Source organism: Pholcus phalangioides, unplaced genomic scaffold, assembly GCF_987345545.1.
Source record: "Pholcus phalangioides strain wild (caught in Gottingen) unplaced genomic scaffold, Ppha-v1.0 ptg000037l_1, whole genome shotgun sequence".
In the NCBI taxonomy this organism is placed as follows: Eukaryota; Metazoa; Arthropoda; class Arachnida; order Araneae; family Pholcidae; genus Pholcus; species Pholcus phalangioides.
This window is the reverse complement of record NW_028301624.1, coordinates 2,827,118-2,849,219: the sequence shown is the minus strand read 5'-3', so window position 1 is coordinate 2,849,219 and position 22,102 is coordinate 2,827,118. Positions and strand designations below refer to the sequence as shown.

General features: G+C 42.1%; 1 protein-coding gene across 3 annotated transcripts in view; it reads right to left on the bottom strand.

Annotated features, from left to right (window-relative positions):
• LOC149065910 (uncharacterized) overlaps nt 1–22,102 on the bottom strand; it is a 99,529-nt gene that overhangs the window by 17,876 nt on the left and 59,551 nt on the right. The window contains exon 1 of one of the 3 annotated variants that reach the window (XM_089253390.1): nt 16,810–17,266. The exons of the other annotated variants lie outside the window; for them this stretch is intronic. Coding sequence (XP_089109516.1) covers nt 16,810–16,954 — 145 coding nt within the window. The 5' untranslated portion in view covers nt 16,955–17,266. Of the gene's footprint in view, nt 1–16,809; nt 17,267–22,102 lie in introns of those variants that run through there. 3 annotated transcript variants of the gene reach the window in all.

Genomic DNA, 22,102 nt, shown 5'->3' with positions numbered 1-22,102 from the left:
TTGCTCGCGAGCCCCATGGTGCTGGCTGAAGAAGCGCCGAGAGTGCTCAATGCTCGTGCAAGATTTCGTGCTCGCGAGCACTTGATCATTGTCCGATTATGCACCTTGTACGAATTGCATTCAAGGATTGAAATCACCCTGATTTTTCATGCATTCGCGCGAGCGCGGACGTCAAACTTGCCGTAAGGGTGCTCTTCTTCTTCTGATGATAGGTACAAGCAGTGCTCGCGACTAGAAAAAGGTTGAAGACCTCTGCACTGGGTCATAGTTTCCAAAACATTTTGTTCTCCATCGCCCCCTTCTTCAGAAACATTCTCTCCTCCTCGCCCCCCCCCCTCCCTAAATCAATCCATCTCCATAGGACATGGGATCCTATACTAAACCCAAAGCTTCTACCGCCCCTTTGGAAACTTCCATCACCCCCCCCCCCCGGGAATGATATCGCCCACTTTGGGAAACACTGCACTAGATCAAATCTTCAGCTAAATATTGCCCTGTATAAACTGCTATCAAGAATTACGGTTAAATGCAGATTTGATTTCAAACATACGTATACGATGCCGTATAAAACCATACATACTCAACATACTCCCATGGCCCGCGGCCCAAATGCTGCGACGAAGTAATATGACGTGGCCTGTGACCTCAAACCCTAATGTTGTGCAAATGAACTAAGCGGCACATTTACAGATCAATTGAGTGACCCGCGGTGCAGTTCTACATCACTTAAGTGGCCCGCGGTACATTTCCAGATCACTTAAGTGACCTGCGGCGTATTTACAGATGACTTAAGTGGCCCGTGGCACACATTTACAGATAGATCACTTGAGTGCATGGGCAGAGATACGGGAAGGGGCATGTGGGGGCAATCCCCCTTCCCCGACAGACCAGACACGACCCAGGCTCTCCCCCTCCCGGGATATAAGCCTTTTACCCGTGCGGGTTGGGTCGCGCTGGGGAGTATCCCCCTTCCCCAGCGTCAATGGCGGAATCGGTATACGCATACATATGAATTGGCATCATCATTATACCCCCCCCCCCCCATGGCAGTATTCCCCAAAGTGGGATATCGCCCCCTGGAGGCGATAGAAGGTAAAGGTATGATATAGGATTCTATGTTTAGGCTTGAGTGGGGGCGATGGGAGAAAAAATTTCTGAAGAAGGGGGGGGGGGAATGGGACAAAAAATTTGGGAAATTATGTCCTATGTGTTCCTTCCAGATCTTGCACAGAGTGGCAACAAGAGACCGGCATGCCAAAAAAATGAATCAATGCCGTCGCCACAATGCCCACGCACCGGTGATTTTGCCAACTTGTGACAATGCTTAAGAAGCTGATTGGCAATATCCCGCATTTTGGATCAGTTTCCCGTATTTCAGATCAGTTAGCAATATTTTGATCAGTTTCCCGTATTTAGCCTATTTCAGATCAGTTGTCCGTATTTTGTCGTATTTCAAATCACAGTTTCCCGTATTTTTCTCAATGGAAATGGTACCGCTGCGGTCCTTTATCCCCCCCCCCCACTCTTAAACAATTTTAGCAATAATCAGCAAACTTGTCGTTAATTGAATTTTTTTTGGCTACAATTGACTTCATATTTAGCATTGCGATAAACAGTATTTTCCTCAGTTAGATACCCTATTAGATGGTTACCCTGAGTGTGAGGGTCTGACTTCTATTGGAATCCATAGGAATACTACTAAAATGTATTGATAGAATATTGCTAAAATCAATATAAGAACTTTTTCATTTACTTAGAATTAAAATTATCAAGTCTGCTTGCGGACCACCTTCGGTCCGCGCATAGGTTGAGAAACGCTGGTCTAATGTATATCACAAATTACGATATTTTTTCAACGTACACAATACGTTTCACAGATCCCTTGTGAAAGTCTCTCTGGAAAAGAAATTTGAATCTGGTCAACTGAAAGAAACTCATCAAGAAATGAAGGAAAGCGCTGTTTTTCCGTCATACATACTTGCCTTCTTTATAAGAAGGCCATTGCAAAAGCAGCTAAACATATACAAGGATCATAGAGAATACTACTGATTGATTACAACATTAGGTACGGAAATGCTTGTCAGCAGGGGGGGGGGGGAAAGAACACCTTCTATCCTCCTAGCCATAGTCTTGCAGCAGAGGTCTTTACCCTTTTTTCTAGTCATGAGCACTGCCTGTACCAATCATCAAAAGAGGAGCACCCTTGTGGCAAGTTTGTCATACGAATACATCAAGATGATTTCATTCCTTGAATGCAGTTTGTACAAGGTGTTTAATCGAACGTTGATTAAGTGCTCGCGAGAACGAAATCGGGCATTGAGCACCGTGGTGCTCGTGAGCAACTGGTTGAAGATGTCTGTCCTGCAGCCTGATAACGATAACTCAACAAGAAAAACAAGAGTTTGGTTAAACCTTAGTTTTTCAGAATGCGCAAAAAAAAACTTAAGACGGAAAAAATTTTGATAGCATTATTCGAAGTCCGATAACTTTCAACGAATTTTTTCCTGTATCATAGTATCGGTCCGTTCCTTGCAATAGTGATAACATCATCATCCGTGATTCTAATAAACGGCGTCGGCGGTTTTTTATCTCTTAAAAAAAAGAGAAATTTATTATTGTTTTGTTGGGCACACACGCGTACAAACATACACAGTACATTGTGCCCTGTAGCACGTGGACGGAACCTCCAAATTCCCACGAGAAATTTCACCTATTTTTCCCATTGAATACCTGACCGGCTTTGAACTTTGGTGGTACAAGCTCTGTACTTTGCCGTGCCCTCGAGTCCGCAACAGCGACTCATTGACCGATCCCAATTTGTCTTTTCTTGAGAGTTCCCCCCGAGGAATTGTTTAACTAGTACCGAGATACCGCCGTGCAATAAAGTAATAATAATAAAAATCACTGACAATGACCAAAAGACTGCGACGTATTCTTCAAGTTTCGCCCTCGTTTGTACCGACAACGGGACTCGACTTTGGTTGAGGATAGCCCCCCCGAGTGCATCCATTTCTGACCATAAATCAATCGAGTTGTTTTTCAGTTCCCGTGCGTAGAAAATTTCCGAGGGCGTCATCGATTGTTCTGCAGAGTGAACAAGTGGAAGGCTTAGCTATCATATCAGGGATTCCCAACCTCTTGTAATAGTGGAGTACTTGAATTTACCTGTTCTTCCCCCACAGGCGTACGCAGGAAGGGGGGGGGGTTTAGGGGTTCGTGCCCTTTCCAGCCAACCAAAAATTAGAAGAAAAAAGATTATTTCGGTAAAAAACCGAAATATCGAAGGAAAATATTCTTTATATATGCTGTATTAATCAATTTCTGTTAATTTAAATGCTTCTTGATGGGTAGTAATTCAAATTATCTCTGGAATATGATTTTTGTGCCCCCCCCCCCCAAGCCTTTTCTGAACCCTCCAAAGGTCAGTCCTGCATACGCCCCTGGTCCCGAACAGAATGTATTGCGTTGTTCTGCAACGAACCCTCAGCTGACTGGAAATGTTCTGACAGTAAAAATTCTCATATAATAGTGTTTCTTCACTACACTTTTCTTAAAATTCTGCCAGATTGTTTTGTAGTTGCACTGGTTGTTCTGCGATGTACGTCGCAGATTTTGGAATTTTCTACTTTGAGGGTTTCTGGTTCCCCTTTCCGAATTTAAACAACGTACATCCACTGTGGCTTATTGACGGGGGAGGGGGGGGGGCGCTTAGCTTCCAGGACAACTATTTTGAAGGGGGCGGAAATTTTGAAGAACGAGTTGTCAAGAAAATTTGAATAGAATGGGAGAAGGGCCGCAAAAAACCATTAATCCCAGTACTTAAAGAGAGAAGAAAAGCCACACAATCAGCCACCTAAAGAGAAACCTAGAGAGTTTGTAAGACTGAGTGACCAAAAGAGTGACTTAGAACGTGTGCAAGCATTTGAATGACCAAAAGAGCGACGTTGGGAGTGCGTAAGCATGGAAGGCACATTGGGAACTAGTAGGGAGGGGTTATTAAGAGTAGAGATAGGCCTATATATATATACACACACATTTTAGTGCTTTTTTCAATAAAAAAGCTACCTCCCATTCTTATGAAAAGGCATAACACACAGACAGACGGAATTTAATTTTTCTCGTCGCTGCCCAGCCCGAACGGGCTGCCTGGCTGAAAAGGCATAACTAATTTAAATATGTGTCATCATAACATTACACCTTTAATATAAAACAATTATTAATTTCATATTCAAAAGATTTGGGGGAAAAACATAATACATATTTTGCACAGAAATTTGAAAAAAAAAACATGAAACGTCCCCAAATTCATGAACAAGAAGAAACGCAAAAATTATCCATGATAGATCTACATTTTTCACTACAGAGATGGCGTCTTCAACACTTCTCATATATCTATTATTATTTTTTGATTAAGCAATTAAAAAAAACATTTTTACATTATATTATCTGAGCATTCTGAAAAGTGCTATGAGCTGTAATGACTTACTTATGACTTGTCATGACTTACAAGGGAAGTCATGACAAGTCATAAGAATTTATGGCAGGCATGAAAAAAGAAAACATTATTTAATTGTCTCGGGACCGGGAGCTATGTCAGCTATGGACATCGTGGGTGCATCCCTGAGCATTGGCGTAAATCAGGCCTGACTAATTTCTACTTAGGCATTTTGCCCAAGAACCTTCTCCCACTCCTTAATAAAGATACAGCTCAAATTTTTAATTACCAAAGGGGTTCCAGACAAGAGGCACCGGCACGAGAAAACATTGAGAAGGGCTGAAAGTTGCCAGTTGTCCCGTATATACGGGACTGAGGTCCGTAAGCAGGAGGGAGGAAGGAATGCATTGGATTGTGCACTTATTAATTATTGATGCGGAGGGTGTCAAATAGCTTGAGTCCCCGAGGTTTGGACACCTAACGTTCTAGATCAAAACTATTCGTCAATGCATCTTCGAAACTTCCAATGTCAACATCATAGTCAAATAAACGACTTCAACGGATCGCTCGCACACATTGCGCAAAACAACGCCGTTCATTTAGAAGACGATAATAATAATTATAGGAAGAAGCACATTCGTATGTAAGAAAGAAAGAAGAAAAAAAAAGATTCCACCGACGTTAAACGTTACGGGAATTCAGTTAAAAACCCACCAAAACTTCCGGGTGGAGTTTTCTTTTTTCTCATGTATAATATAAGTAGCAACAAACGCCACCATCTTGCAATCATCGGGCCAACCACGCGGAACAACACAACGTGACGTCATTCGGTTCAAGCTCAAAACAAAAAAAAAAAAAAACAGGAGGAGCAACAGTAAAAGAAGATCGAGCAACCAAAGAAAATAATAAAAGACACCAGTGATCGTTTAGTTGACGCTATTAATAATAATTGCTGCAAAAAGAAAAAAAGGGCCGCTGCTTCTTTCCACGGCGATGACGTCAGTGAGTGACGTAATAATAAGCCCATCTCCAAATATATTTCTCTCCTTTTTTTTAAATACCGTTCTTCCGAGGCCCGGGAATCGAATTAAGAAAAAAAAAGAAAGAACCCAGTGAGAAGAAAAGTAAGAAAAATATTCTTGTTTGATTGGGAAGAGAAGAGAAGCATCTTCTCTTCATTGCGATATTCCAACCAACAAGCACGTTGTAAATGCATGTAGTATATAGCGAAGAAGCAAGCGAGCAAGTTTGGGTCGGCGCCAAGGCTCGTCATTCCTCTAGTCACATCCGGGTCAACCGCTGGGGTCATACCAGGCGGGTCCTCCCCATTGCCTTTTTACCCGCAAAAAAAAAAAAAAAAAAAAAACCCACTGATGGCTGCCGTTTAATACATACATCTTACAGCTTTTCTTGAAACCTACTCCCTCGAAATTCCTTAGCCACTGGCTTTTTTTTTTTCCGAACGTGAGCTCGGAATTCGTGGACTTTCGGGGGGCAAAAATGGCAACCATGCCTGTGCTTTTTACTATTATTTTTCGGCTATAGCTACCCAAGAATGTGTCTGTGCTGCTGACATTGTAACATATGCCGCGATATCTTTAGATCGTGCATAATAATAATAATTGAGATTTCGGTCTTGTGTGTGAGGTGGGTCAATCAAATGCAACCCGTTGGAGTGGATTCAAAAACATGGGCGAATCTAATAAAGCAATCAATAAGGAGTCTAGAATTCATTTATCTCTGTTGGAAGAGGTTACCGTAGCAGGGCCGGGTCCAGTGTAAAAACAATATTGCGGAAAGCAGCGATCAGGGCCGCAACTAGAGGGGAGCATGTCTGGTGCTGGATCAGAAAAGGCGCAAACTTCACCCTTGAACCTCCCCTTCAATAATACAAGGCGTTACATATAGTTGCGGCCTTAGCTGCGATATCTGCAGGAGAGAGTCTGACAAGGCTCTATGATCGGTTCACAACAGTGACTCATTAGGTTAGCCTCATAAAATCATCATGTTTTCTCGAATTGAACCTTCACTCGTATATCGGGGAGCCGTAGATGAGACTATAACAGCTCATACCCCCTCCATCATCGCTCCACCAATTAAATGCAGTAATGCATTGAAGCCACGGACGGTTGGTATAATACAGTGGTTCTCAACCGGTGCTCTGCGGCCACTCGAGGATAATAAAATAATCAATAAATTTGATAAACAAAAAAAAAAGAGGCCTAAAGGGTACCTCCATGTAAATAATATACCAAAAAGGGCTCCGCGAGTTAAACAGGGCTCTGCCATAGCAATTATACACTGAAAAGGGCTCCGCGAGTCAGAAAAGGTTGAGAATCGCTGGTATAAGAGAATAGGGCTGATAACAATTCAAGAGTCATCTCACACCATCTGCAAGATGCGATAATTTCAGGAAAGATACGTTTACATGTGCAAAACAAAATTCTTAAACCTGTTACATATTTAAGAAATCTTTGGAAAACTAGCATTACGTTTTTTTTAAAATGAAAGGTGCTTTATATTATTAAAAATCATATACCTTGAACTTATATTAAAAATTATTTCAACAGACACCAGAAAAAAAGATTTTTCAATTTGCATTGTCCTATAAATAATTTATGATATTTTTTTATAAGTTGAAGTACTAGAGCAAAAAAATATCCGAAACTTTGATATCAAAAGTTTGAGAAACTAGTCAACAGATGTCACTATACATTATAGATACTAGTGAAGATCAGCGAGTTCCAGTAAAAGCTGTTAGGGAAATTATTATTTTTTTCTTTAAGAAATATATAAATTAATTTTGTTGCCATCGATTCCAAATTTGAAAGAAAAAGAAATCGATTCGTTTATTCGAATTACAATACGATAGATCCCGCTTATAATGCTTCCAAAAATCGTCAGGAGGAAAAAAACGCCTTAATCGGGAAATCGCGATCAATATATGTATGTATAGTATTAAATAGTAATATCAAAGAAAAAAAAGTGGGACCACAAAAATAACTCGCAGAAAACTTTCCAAGTGGGAAAGCTATCAGCGGCATCCAACACTGTACACACTCATACTCAAAACTCCAAGTATCAATCAGTATGAAAACTACTAATAAATAGGTCGATGGTGTGTGTGTGTCAAAATATTACTAGATCAGAGCATTTTCGCGTACACAGCCATCTTTGACTCTGGAACTTCCCAATGCCCGCTTTGTGTCCAGTTCCTCCCCCCCCCCCCCGCCTCCACGTTTAAGTCAAGCCCGATTCATGCGGTTACATTCCAAAATCAAGCTTTTTCAAGAAAATAAATCCAAAAGAAAAGATCTCTTGACTGGAAATAACATTCCAACATGGTATGGAGACAGAATTCCACCCTACGTTGCGACAACCAGACTCAACGTGAAGGAAAAGCAGTGATAACCGGACAATTATTTCTTTTTCTTTTCCTGTATCATGAAGACATCGCAAATCAATGTGAACGATTGGCATATTGAGGATAATCGTTAAAATAAAACAAATCACACAAGTGTCTCTTTATTATTGTTATTTTTTTTTTAATGCAAACGAATAATGGATTTTTGTTTTGTTTTTCCTGCTATGGACAAGATAACCTTGGACATTACATGACATTTAGTATCGGCGATGTATTGAGAGAGACTCTGTGCTTCCTTTTTTTTCTTTCTTTTTCTGCTAAATACATAACTTATTCAAAAAAAGAAACAGTGATGGCTATTATATTCCGTTGTTTTTTTTTCTTTCTCTTTTATCTCCACGTATCTGCATTAATACCCCGAAGCATTCCAAGAAGAGACTCGCTGGTTGTTGCAACAACGTTTTTCCGAGTAAAATAAACGATTAAACGATGGGCGAGAGAAAAAAAAAAAAAGAACCTGTTATCGATTTTTACGGCAAATGAATTTTTATCTTGTGCCTTGATCGAGCCTTAAGAAAACAATAATAATAATAAAAAAAAAGCCAAAAGCCACAGAAAAAAGCATTATCGTGACGTCACCGTTTGCAATCTGGCAAATAACAATATATATAATACGATTTTTTTCCTCGTTGATGCGATCATCTCATCTGGCGGAAATGCAATCGTTTCTCTATTATTGTGCGTTAAAAATCTGTGTAGGCTGGACGTGTATGGGTTCCATTGAAATTTGTCCAATTTAGAAAGGTCGATATCCAATATATACAGAATATTACGGACAGCACTGTCTTACAAAAAAAAAAGAATGTAGGATTTTTCGCCTTTCACCAATAGAATTCAGTGTTTCCCAAAAATGGGCAATATCGCAGCAGGAGAGGGGGTTGAAGAAAATATAATAGAGCAGGGCCGTCTTAAGAGTTTCATGGGCCCACGGGCCAAGTGGTTTTTCCAAAGTACGACCAGGTAAATTCTAGAAAATTTCAACCAGGTCTCATTTTTTGTGTGCGGCCACTTTTCTCTTCAGGGTCACGCATGGGCCCGACCGATCGTGCCCAGGTAGGCCCATGCGTTAAGACAGCACTGTAATGGAGGTTGTGATTACACAAAAGGTAGGTCGCTGCACTTTAGGCCGAGAAGTTCTACAAAATATTCGACATCATGAGGGTGCCACGAAAGTGAAAAGTTTGTGAATCCCGATTATAAATTTAGCCGAGGTAGGATACGACACCACGTTTGTTACACCACGTGAGATTTTGGTCAACAGCGTGACCTGACCAAAGAGTGGACACCCTAAGCTCTTCAGAAAACCGGCTATTCGGGGATGTCGCCTCTAAATAGAGATGAACTAATTAGACAAAGTTAATGTGTAGAAAAGTAACTTTCCCTCATAGAGAAGCACCCCCCCCCCCCTTCAGAGAGGTTTTACTGCAATTTTTCTATTTACATCGTCCATTTCAATCGATTCGTCTTTGAACTTACCCTCCAGTGGTTCTCAAAAAGAGCGTCGCCACTCCTATGGGTGTCGAAAACCGCTGTCAGGGACTTACTAGGAGTGGTGTGTCGAGGTGTTCCCGTTTAAGTGCTTTGGAATGATTCCTTTCTAGACTTTTCTGGAGGACCGCGGATAAACGATGACAAGGCCAAGGGAGCCGCGGGTGGGTTGAAAAGTTAAAGAACCACTACTCTACCTATCGCTCAGGGTTGGGGGGGGGGGTCTTAACTTTTTGTGTTCACTGGACCACTTATGATAAGGACACGAAATCAGGGACAACCTCTGCCAACAAGATTAAGGCCACGAGAGCACCTTTATAGTACAATATTCAGTATGTAACAATGCGAAAGTGTCACGACGATTCAGGATGCCATCGAAGTGCTTCGAAATCGTTAGGGGGCACGCATATTATTACAGGATTCTGATCTCATTCTCGAAGGTGCAACGAACTTGGGAAAAAATTCCGACGTTTATTCTTCAAAAATTGTTTTCCCATTCCAGACCCAACAAGAACTCAAAGTGGGGATACGATAATAGGCTGCGGCGGCTGCGATCACCGGTACAAGGTCAATACTGCAGCAGTCAATACCCTGGAGCAGCTCAGTCTTCTCCCGGTTGTCCAAGGGGAATAGGTACATGTATTCACAAAAAAAAAGCGAAGGTGGGTTTTGTGTATTTCCCTCCAGCACCTGAGCGAGGGGTGGAAAAACGAAACAGTCATAACAAAATGGACAATCGGACAACCCCGAGGTTGGACAAGAGAAGGACACGTCTGAGAACTAGCGGACACACACAAGGAGATTTATCGGAGCAGGTATCCCCCCCCATACACAGGTGTATTCATTTGAATAGAATCTTCAAGAAGAAAAAAGGGTCTTATAAAATAGCTGATGGCAATATGAGCTCTGTCCTCACTTTTCCTTATTCCGTCTTTGTCAAAATTTCCGTCCGAAAATATAGAGGAAAGAAACTAAACGTGCATAAAAATGACCAACCACGTACGTAAATGGCACACACACACATGGAGACATTTTCCCCACCAAATGTTATCTCAAGGAAGGGACTCGATACTCGTACTTGCAACACTTGCAGCGAGAACCTCGTTTTATACATCGCTCAGTTATACGACTTTCACATTTACACGACGTTTGGCTTCGATCGCATTTTAAGGGGCCATTCAAGTATTACGTAAGAAGATTTTCAGCCATTTTTGACCCCCCTTGTCAGCAAAAGTCCGCAAAACACTGATCCCCTCCCGTCAGCAGCTTAGAATATTTCATATCTTCAAAAAGGGGTGGTTGATGACGTAAGCAACATTCAAACCCCCCTCCTCCCCTTGTCATCAAAAGTCAGCAAATCCGAAACCCCCCCCCCCTCGATGCTGACGTAATACTTGAATCACCCCCCTAATGTTAAAATAATTCATTTATTCGACGCACAACCTCAAATTATTTGAAGTTTTCACACATTTCGACTCGAACTCCAAATCTTTTTAAACAAAACGCCATTTACATCCATCAAACGACCGCAGTTTCTGTAGACCCTGTATGGGTATTCAACCTTTAGGGAAGTGCGTGCGCGTTCATGGACTAGAAATGGCGCCACTCAATATTAACTGATCTGGAACAGTGCCGCGGATCACTTAAGTGATTTGTAAATGCGCAGCACGTCACTTGAGTGCTCTAAAACTGTGCCGCTGCGTTGATCTGTAAATATGCAGCTGGTTAGTGATATGGAACTGTGGCGCAGGTCACTTAACTGATCTTTAAGTTTGCCACGGATCACTTTAGTGGTCTTGAACTGTGCCGCGATGATCTTTAAATAGACCGCAAGTCACTTAAGTGATCTGGAACTACGACGCGGGTAAGGGCCGTCTTAAGAACATCATGGGCCTCTTGGTCAAGTGATTTTTCTGAGGCACTACCAGTTAAATTCACAAACTTACTCTCGAGAATTTAAACCAGATCTAATTTTTGTGAGGCCCCTCTTCTTCCGAGGCTCCAGGGCCGTACCCGGGTGGGCCCATGCGTTAAGACGGCACAGACGTGGGTCACTTGAGTTCTCTGGAATCACTGCAGGTCACTCAAGTGATCTGTAAATATGCCGCGAGTCACTTAAGTGATCTGAAAATGTCCGGTGGGACACTGTGATCTGCGCTGCCACTTAACGTGGTCTGAAAACGTGTCGAGTAGTCTATTTTTACAAAATTAGGTTTGAGCTCGCGGGCGCGCCCCGTTAGATGACTCTTAGGGGCCACATTCGGCCCGAGGGCCATGAGTTGAGCATATACGCAGTGAAAATGCAAGACGCAATCAAACACATTGACTTTATTTGAAAATACAGTAAAACCCCCTCTTAACGGACACCCCCTCCCCCGTCAGATGTGGTCATCCCTCTTTCACGGCCAAATAATAATTTCCCCTTGTGTAATAAAAACATGCATTTCAAACCCCCTGATTAACGGCCAGCCCTCTTTTACGAAGGAATTTTTGGTGTCCGCAAAAGAGAGCTTTACTGAATTTAAATAAGTTCAATGAATATTCCGTATGTTTGTTGGGTGTGGGGGAGCTTTTTTCTTAAATGAGCGCCAAAAGTCGAGTCAATTGATCTAATGTATATGTATATGAATTGACATCATCATCATCATCGTGCCCCCCATCAATAATGGCCGTGCCCCCCCCCCCCAGACTTCCAATTCTATCTCCGCCTATGATCCCACCTCTTGAACGTCGTATAAACGAGGTTCCACTGTACAAGGGAAATGAAGGTGGTAGGAAAAACAAAAATAATCCACAAAATAGGAAATAAGTCCACCATATGATAAACGTTGTGGCTTGAATACTTTTTGCATTTTACCGGAGAGTGTACATGTGCGTATAGGAAAGAATACGCAAGTTAGTGTGTGTGTGTCTGTAGATTGAAGACATGAGGTTTTTTTTTCTTCTGTGCTTATGAATTTATTCGCCGATTGTTAAGGGTCTTTCCATTTTCTTTCCCTCCCCCCTCTTCTGATGGACGGCAATTTTTACCTGAATTTCATACACAAGGGCCCTTCACTGAAGAAAAAGTCCGTCCGCGCCGCACGAATTCGCGTAATGCACACGCGCGCGCCCGTGAGCAGCAGCAAAAAAGAATCTCATTATTGCTCAGGGGGGAAAAAAAAAAATGTATTTTTTTCCTTTTCTTCTGTGCCGTTTATTTACAGTTCTCGGATCCCATTGTCTTCTTATGGCAGCCCATGCACTTCCATAGCGTGTGTGTCTGTAGTATATGTTGTGTCTTTTTTTTCTTTAGGAATCCCGTAAGCGCAATATGTCATCTCTCTCTTTATACCTCTCAAAGAACCAAAGCCGCGATAATTTCCCCGTATACAAATAATGGATGGGGGGAAAAATACTTCCATATTGTCCACTTTTCGTGCATATATTCACAGCTGTATTCAAAACCCGCGAAGTACTTGGTGGAGATTTTTGAAAGAGAAAAGAATCCAGAAATCACGGGGAAAAAAACAAGACAACTCGCAGGAGGAAGCTGACAAGGCTTTAGCCCAAGGGTGCTCAACCTTTAGAAGAGTGCGGGCCACTTCGTTGGTTTGAAAACGTGCCGCGGACCCTATAAGTGATCCGTAAATGTGTCGCGGGTCACTTAAGTGGTTTGGGAATGTGCCGCGGGTCACTCAAGTGATCTATTGCAGATCACTTGAGTGGCCCCGGCACGTTTCCAGATCACTACGGTACATACACAGATCATCATTTTAGGTCCCTTGGGAGATCATCCCCCATGTATTCAGTTGTGCGCAGTTTTATGTGTTGTGTTGTTTTTCTGTTATGTCATTGTATGTATTTTATTCATGCAAATAAAAACCTCTTCTTTCTTTCAAGTGACATGCGGTACAGTTCCCAAAGCGACCCACGACACTTTTACAGGTCACTCAAGTGACACATTTACAGATTACTTCAGTGACGATCATTCAAGCGGCCCACGGCAAATTTCTGCATGACCCTTGAGCATAAGCGTACGCAGAATTTTCTCGGGGGAGGGGGGGGGGGTTCAATTTTTTTCCTTCTGGGGGGGGGGGTTTACGTTTTTTTCCCTGCAAAATAACACTATAATCTTGGCTCAAGGGCGGGGTTAGAACCCCCAAACCCCCCCTTTCGCACGCCAATGCCCTTGGGAGTGACCTGCGGCACATTCTCAGATCACTTTAGTAGCCCGCGTGCTCTTAAAGGTTGAGCACCGTCACTTTAGTCCATGGCTCTGGAATCGACCTTTATTATGTTTTTACTCTATAAAATTGTGTGCTGAATCGGTGTGAGGGTCAGTTCCAGCTGAACAAATCTCTACAAGTTTAGTTGAAATAATGCATACCCGAATCAATGTTTCATACGACACAGGGTCGTAGTGAAGAATTTTTTCGGAGGGGACCAAAGTGACAGAACAATAGAATTAACCATGTTATTCCAAAAAAAAAGAGCAATTTCCTAACATTAAGGGGGAGGGGGAGACCACACCCCGTTGTCCCTCCTCTTCGCTGGGGCCTTGATATCCCAGCGTGTAGCGGAGAAAAATACATGCCCGGTAAAACTTTTACATATTTCGGGTATGTCGTGTCGCACAATAGATTTGCCCACCCCTGCTACACAGTAAAGTTATTAACCATATCGACGGCCCACTTCAAAAAAAGGCAAAAACTCAAAATCCTATGTTTTGACATATTCTGCATTTTAAAGATTCACTCTGTATGGAACTCAATGGGAGTTGGCTCAGATCAAATTGCAGCAATAGGGAGCGTATGAGCAGAATTGGGGAGTTTTTGCTGTTTTGCGATATGTTGAGCCATTTTCCACCCTTTTTCTCGTGGCGTGAATAACTCAAAAATGACGTTTTCTGCGTTGTTGCCTTTTTGAATAGGACCGTAGATCAGTGCCAGCTTAACGCATGGGCTCATCCGGGCACGGCCCGGGGGCCCATGATGTCCTTAAAACGACCCTGCCGTAGATATATCTAGAAGAGAATTGCACCTGAATAGAATGCAAAGTTTCGAGTTGGGAAAAGAGCTGTACAGTAGTGAAGAAATTTGGCTGCCATGCCTTCTTTTTAAGTGTTTCCAAAAACCCCGGGGTCCTGCAGACAGCATCATTTTCTTGACTACTGTCCCCTCGAATTTGCCACCCTGTGCAATAACCCGCTTACCTTCCTCCCGCTCCTATACTTATGTCTCTAAGTCACTGTTTTGATCATTCCCATGCTCACACACACTCTCTCTAAGTCCCTTTTTTTAGTTATTCATATGCTTGCACACCGTTTTGGTCACTCACATGCTTGCACATCGTTTTGGTCACTCACATGCTTGCACACTGTTTTGGTCACTCACATGCTTGCACACTGTTTTGGTCACTCGCATACTTGCACACGCTCTGTGTCTCTCTTTTGGTCACTCACTGACATGGTTCCTTGCTTTATAGGTCACTCTTTTGATCATTTACACGTTTACTCATAATCTAGGTCATTTTTTTGGTCATTCACATGCTTTTACTCTCTCTAGAATCATTCTTTTTGGTCACTCACTAACTTAGTCCTTTGCTGTCTGGGCAGAAGTAGATTTATTGAGATTTATGCAAATCTTGCCACCATTCTCCCGTTCTACAAATTTTCTCGACCACTCATTCCTCAAATTTGCTACCCTGGGCGATAGCCCGCTAAGCCTCCACTGTGAATATACCACTGCCTGCAGATCTTGCTCACCAAAGATCCCGGTAATGGTTGGTGGCGAAAGTGTGCTCTGTGATTAGGTGCTGATTAAAGACATAAGACGTATGAAGGGATGCTGATTTGATCATTTTTGTCTCACCGTGGCTGCTTTATTTCACAAGGTCTGATTGGACTGAGACTTCATCTCTGAAATCGATTCTAGGCAGTCGATTTTTAATATCGCTCTCTGGATTCTCCTCGAAACTGATGTGTTCGTACGCGAGTGATTCGACTGCTAAAGGGAAGATTGATGATGGTATTGCTACTTTATGCAAGATTGCGAATAAAACTAGAGCATTTGAAACAAGGTTATGCCTCAGGGTGCGATGGATTTTCTATCGAAATCTGCTGCATGGCATTGCTGTCACGAAGTATTTTCAGGAGAAATAAAATAAAAAAATGACATACGCTTCTGCAGTGCTCAAATAAGTGAAGGAAGCGGGTTTTGTGACTAGGATGAAGCTCTATAGAACCTCTCTCTCCTTCTTCCCATCAAATTTGATACCACTGATTCAATACAGGCCATTTCAAAAGCATAGCAATGTTTACTTTACCCACCAGTTTCCAATAATTTTCTCGTTAATTATCTACCTTCAACGTTCCATAGACATAGTACCGTCTTAATATCTTTAAGGAGGAGGAGGGGAAAGCATATTCGGGGAAAATCTGATGGTTTGCCATCTACATCATAATTTCCCAAACTTTTCGTTCCATCACCCCCTTCTTCAAAATTTTTTATTCTCATCGCCCCCCCCCCAACTCAAGTTAACCCGTACTAAATCCTAAGCTTCTCCCGCCTCCAGGGGGAGATATAGCCCACTTTGGGAAACACTGCTCCACATGGTCAGCAAACACAGGGCCGGCCGTCTTGGCACATGGGCAAACCCAGGCCCCAGTCTATAGAAATTAAGGTTGAATACCAACCTTAATTTGCCTGTGTTTGATGCGATGCTGACCTATGATATGCAAGACTGTTTCAAGGAATAGATTCATGATCATAATCACCCTATTAAATGTTCAAAACCACAGAAAACGAATGCATTTACGCACTAAAAATTATCATTTTGTATTTTCGCACACAATCAATGCCTCTAATTTGCAATTCAAAAGGCTGTGAACAATCTGGGCGGTCTTAAGAGCATCATGGGCCCTCGGGCCAAGTAGTTTTACTGAGGTGCTACCTAGTAAATTCTAGAAATTGTCAACCGGATCTCATTTTTGTGAGGTTCTTCTTCTCTTGAGGCCCCCGGGCCGTGCCTGGGTGGGCCCATGCGTTAAGACGGCACTGTGAACAATTATCATCTGAATTTGGATTCTCACCCAAGTCTGCATACTGCAGGTTGCATCAAATGTTTAGCTGCGAGAGGGGCAACAAGTAGTACTGTCGTAGATTTCGGCATATTCTGCTTTGGGGCTTTTCAGGGAATATATTGGGAAGGGGGATCTACCTGAATTATGTGGTGCATCGGGTAAATGCCTCATTCGCCCGTGCGGAATTCATGTCCCGGGTGTCAAATCTTTCGGAAGTAACAATGCACTGCTTTATAAATGTAAATCATTGATCAAATGATGGACGCATGCTTAGAACACGTGCAATCCTTGATAATCATAAGGATGATTATTGTTATGGTAGTTCACAGCAGCTTGATGGATGCATTTGATGAGTATTTATGAAATCAAGAGGTAATAGCAAAAAAATTAAAGCATTACCTTCATTGCGATGATGAAGTAATTGTTCGGAGCATGTTCTCTGCGCCGCAACATGAGTAGCAGCAGCAGCAGCAGTAGTAGTAGTAGGCGGTGGCGGAGGGCTTCCCCCGGCCGGAGATTCCGCTTCACGAAGTCCACAACCCATTGCGTAACAGCAACGATTTAGTAGCAACAAAAATACTCGCGCACAAAATCACACTGAATCCGAACATACCGTGGTGATAAACATCCAGCGTATTCCCCAATGAACGCACATTACGAAGTCTGAGAAATTATATGAGAGAGCGGCAATTAAAAAAAAAAAGACAACAAACTTATCTAATGTATAGACGGGAACCAGCGAGTTTCGAAATAAAGAAACCACAACAACAAAATCTCTCTAAGTGAGGAAAAACTGAAACCACTGAAACAAAAAATACGCGCAGCTCCGTTCCTGGAGACTTTCTATTACACATCTGATTGCATCGCAGGCTCTGTTTGTTGACTTTGAACGCGAAAGGGAACGCCCCACAGTGACGTCAGTAAAAGTTCGTGAGCACGCAGCGCCATCTACTTTTACTCGATGTAAATCAAGAGAACTTACATTAGTATCTCACATTTTCCTGAAACTGATCACGAACGAATCAATCAAAAACCGAACTGAACGAATCAATTATTTCAATATGAAATAATTAATTGAAAAAATTATTTTCTGGAGCTTTTAGGGAAAATTTTAAACTATTCACTTTTCTTAAAAATAAATAAATGGAGATATACGTTTTTATCTTCATAAGATGTGGCTCTTACCCGAATGCGCTTACAAACGGGCTTGGAATCATCATTATTCATTCATCTGATGCACAGAAACACTTCGGTATAAACGTCTTTCACTTGAAGCAACATACTTACAAGTCGGGGGCAGTGCCGTCTTAAGAACATCATGGACCCTCGGGCCAAGTGATTAGATTTTTCTGAGGCTCTACCTGACAAATTCTCAAAAAAAAAAATCACCCACTTCTCATTTTTCCGAGACCCCCCGGGTAGGTCCATGCGTTAAGACAGCACTGGTCGGGGGGGGGGGCATGTGCCACCCAGGGCGGCAAATTTGAGGAATGAGTTGTCAAGAAAATTAGTAGAATGCGAGAAGCGCGGCAAAATTGGTATAACCCTCAATAAATCCACATCTGCCCAGATAGCTAAGGATCAGTGAGTGACCAAAAAAGTATCCTAGAGAGTTTGCAAGCACGTGAGTGAGCAAAAGCGTGACCTACAGAGCGAGGAACCAGGTCAGTGAGTGTTAAAAGTGATGCGATTAATATATGAATATATAATCACATAGGCGGAGGTAGACTTGAATGTCTGGGGGGCATGATGGTGATGACGTTCATTCATATATATGCATATACGTTAGATCTGTGACCAAAAGAAGGACCTACAGAGCGAAAGACCGGGTCATTGAGTGACCTAGAGCGTGTACAAGCATGTGAGTGACCAAAACAGTGTGCACGCTTGTGAATGACTAAAAGAGTGACTTAGAAAGTGTGTGAGCATGGGAGTGACTTAGAGACACAATTGTACTTGCAGGAATGCAGGCCCGTCATTTCAACTTTTACTGGGGACGACGACAAAGAACGTATGCTCAATGAAGGCCGAGCTGACTGATCCCCTAATGTATATGCGTATATATGAATTGACACCACTACCGTCATGCCCCCCTTTCCCCAGCAATCATCATCGTGCCTCCCCACCAGACATTCAAGTCTATCTACGCCTATGGTTATATATTAATATATTTATCGCATCACTAATAACATGCCGCATCTTCAGCATCTTGCTCATCATATGGTGACTTCATTATCATTCATTCATATTACATCATATTATCACATATAATTAGTTAGCATGAATTATGATCTATGTACGATAGGTGGCTGGTAACTCCCAGGGTGTGAAAAGATGTACTTTCAGCCATATTTCTAAATTTTTCGTCATCTTAGAGATGATGTGAGACGACTCTTAAATTGTCATCACTGCGCCCGGGTGATTGTGCCCATTGTACCCGGGTGGGCCCATGAGTTAAGACGACACTGTCACTACTGCATTTAATTGGCAGAGCGATTATGGAGTGGTTATGAGCTGTAATATCTACGGCACCCTGATGTGAAGGTTGAAGGTTTAAAGTAATGATTAGAGTACGTATCGAAGCATGGTTTTGAGTTAGTAGCGGAACGAAAGCCTCTGCGAGCACATATCTCACACTCCAGCTTTCAAAAAGCTGGCGTCCCCCGATTTTTACAGCATGCCAGTTAATGCGGGGGAGTATGGTAATGCGAAATCAATGTCATTTATCCATATCACTACCAGATGATCCGCTGGGGCTGCTTTATTCTAAATTAATGTTTAATTCTTATAATACTGTATAACAATAGTTTTCCGAGTGTGTGTGTTGCGGCTCCTAGGGGCTTCGCCAACCACTGTATGGGTGCTCTTATTAGTGTGGTGAGCATCATGGCTTCTAATCTAGGATCTCTGAAGGTTGCCCGTTTTCACGGTAGGGCACGTGAAAAATCTTAAATTTGTAGGGCCAAAAACATAAAAATGAAAGAAATGATCCAAGCTGAACCCTACCAGCTCTACTCTTGTGGGAGTCATGCTGGGTATATATACGGTAATCACTACACGAAAACGGACCTTTGCCCTTTTCCACCTTCGTGATTGATAAATTTATACGCAAATTTATCTCTTTCAGTTGTTATAAAAGAACTACTATGTATCTTGAATTGGGTGTTTTAATTTGTGAGGATGACCGGAGCACAAAGATAGAGTATTCTTCTGTGCTTTACGGAGCCCTGAGTTACTCTCGAGAAACATTCACTTAATAAAATAGAAGCCTACGAGTAGTTAAAAAAAAATTCCATTCAATGCTAGTATTCTCATAACATGACCCTATGATAGGTGGACGGAGGAAGTCACGAGAACAAGACAATTCCGAAATGATTGTAGGATGGAAACTCATGTCCTAGAAGAATGGACCACAGAAATTCCTCGGACGAGATGGAATTTCCGATAGAAATCGAGTCCTAGCACACTTCCACACAAGATAGACTACTATTTGCCAAGTCAAGGCACGAGTTCGAAGTAGAAGAAAATGGGAAAGTAAATGCCGCGCACAGAGATTGTGCGACATTTATTACGCGTGTCGCTTGAACAGAGAAAGATAGGCCCGGCAATGCTATTGAGGGCAATTTCGTTTTCTCGCTCGATTGAATATTTCTATTTTCCGAAGGCACAAACAGGGATGATATCGTTTAGTGCCGTTTGGTACCCACCAGGGGGGGGGGGGGGGGAAACAGACTCTATCAAGATTTCAGAAAAACTATCATTTAGTCATATATTCATACAAGATTTACAATTCCTTTGTAGCTTTTGGGCAAATACGATGAGGGCTATGTTTTTTTTTTTCTTCCAGATCTGGCAATGCAAGCTAGCAGCCATCCATGAGTGGAAAGGCCCAGAAGAGATAGAGAAACGCGAAGAGACAAGGCTAAGATGCCTGAACGGGCCTTGACTTGACGAAGCCACGGCTCTGTGACGAGAAAAAAGTCGGAGGCTGTGTGTTCGTTGTTGCCTATAGGATGTGCTTATAGCTTAACGCTTCGATCCGCACGATAGCAACCAACCGGATGGTCGCAGCAATTCGAAATTCCGGCACTTCCTGCGCTCCAAGAAGGCAGAAAAAAAAAATATATATATAAGGCTTAGTTAGATAGTGTGAAAAAGCTCTTGGTTTTTCGCTCCATAGAAGGCCTTTTTTTCCCACACACACATATTATATGTACACTCACATAACATATGCTCAATATGGGATGAAGATCGCAGGAAATCTTCATCCTCTCTGAACGGAGATGAACTCTTTTTCTCTCAAGGAAAGTCGACATCCACCACTGACCGATAAAAGGGCTCCGGCAGCCGAATTTCCTCTGGAATATTCTCTTCGCCCTTCTTCTTCACCTCGGATTTCAACCGAACCTATCAATCCATGGCCACCTCAATCCCAGCATAGTTCCCTTTTCCTTTTTTCACACAAACATGGAAACGACGGAGAAAAGATCCTATATTCCAGCTTCTAATACATATTAAACAGCTATTGGCAATGGCGACGCGCATTATATGAAGATGGACGTGGCTCCGACCGGATGAGGAGAAAGTGGACTCTGGAAGATGGACGCCCCGAACCACCAGTCAGTCAGTCGACTGTGTCAATACGTTAGTATGGGCCGTCGCACAATTTCAGTCGTATCATCTGTCTTGTGGGGAAGGAACCTTGAACTATGTTGCTTTTTCATCAAAAGGCAAATGGGGATTCGGTACATTGCTACGAATTAATTTAATACGTTTTCCAATTAATTTTCATGCGATTCCTGATTAATTTGTGTGAAGCGTCATCTATCGAAGCAAACTACCGTACAAAATATTTGTAATAAAACTGTTATGTATTTCAGAAGATTATCTATTCATTTCCCTGATAAAAATCAAATTCAAATGATATGAAGTATGTTAAAATAAACATTTATAATAATTCATTATTGCATTAAAAACAATTGACTGATGATTAAAAACTTTTAAATTAAGAATTTCAAACTTTTTTTAAAGTGCAATAGTCTTCTAATATTCGGAACCCGTAATAGACAGTTCCGTGAACACAAGCTTTTGCGGGTAGAAGTCGATTGAGGCCATTGCATTCTACTCAGAGCTACACTATTACTGCTTAAAATATGCAACCACTTAAATACTCTTCTAAGGAATTTCTAAACCGTTTTACCCACATTGTTTATTTTTTCCAACTTTCCTCTGTTTTTCGAATTCAAATATCTCAGCGAAAATTGCACCTAGGAACGTGAGTTTTTTTCTGTTGGTATCAGGAGAGACAGGACAACAACTTTCTAATTGGGTTCTTGAGCACAAGGTGTCCATACTCTAAAAGTGAACATTTTTATTTTAACAACTATACAACCCCTTGCGGCATGAATGACATATCTGAGTACTACACGTTATCTGGACACTTTTTCTGATTGGAAGCATGCCTTCTAGGATGTGCTATATGCCCTGTTACTTATGCACCATGATATGTGCAAAGGGTTCCATAAATTTTTGGGGACCCCGAAATTGGCATGTCCGTTCGATATTTTAATTTCTTACGAAAATATCAACAAACATTTTTGACCGTTTTGGGTGGGGGGACAAGTCCTCTATGTCCCCCTTCCTCTGCGTACACTGCTGCCCCAAAGAACACTATATGTAAGAGGTCCCAACG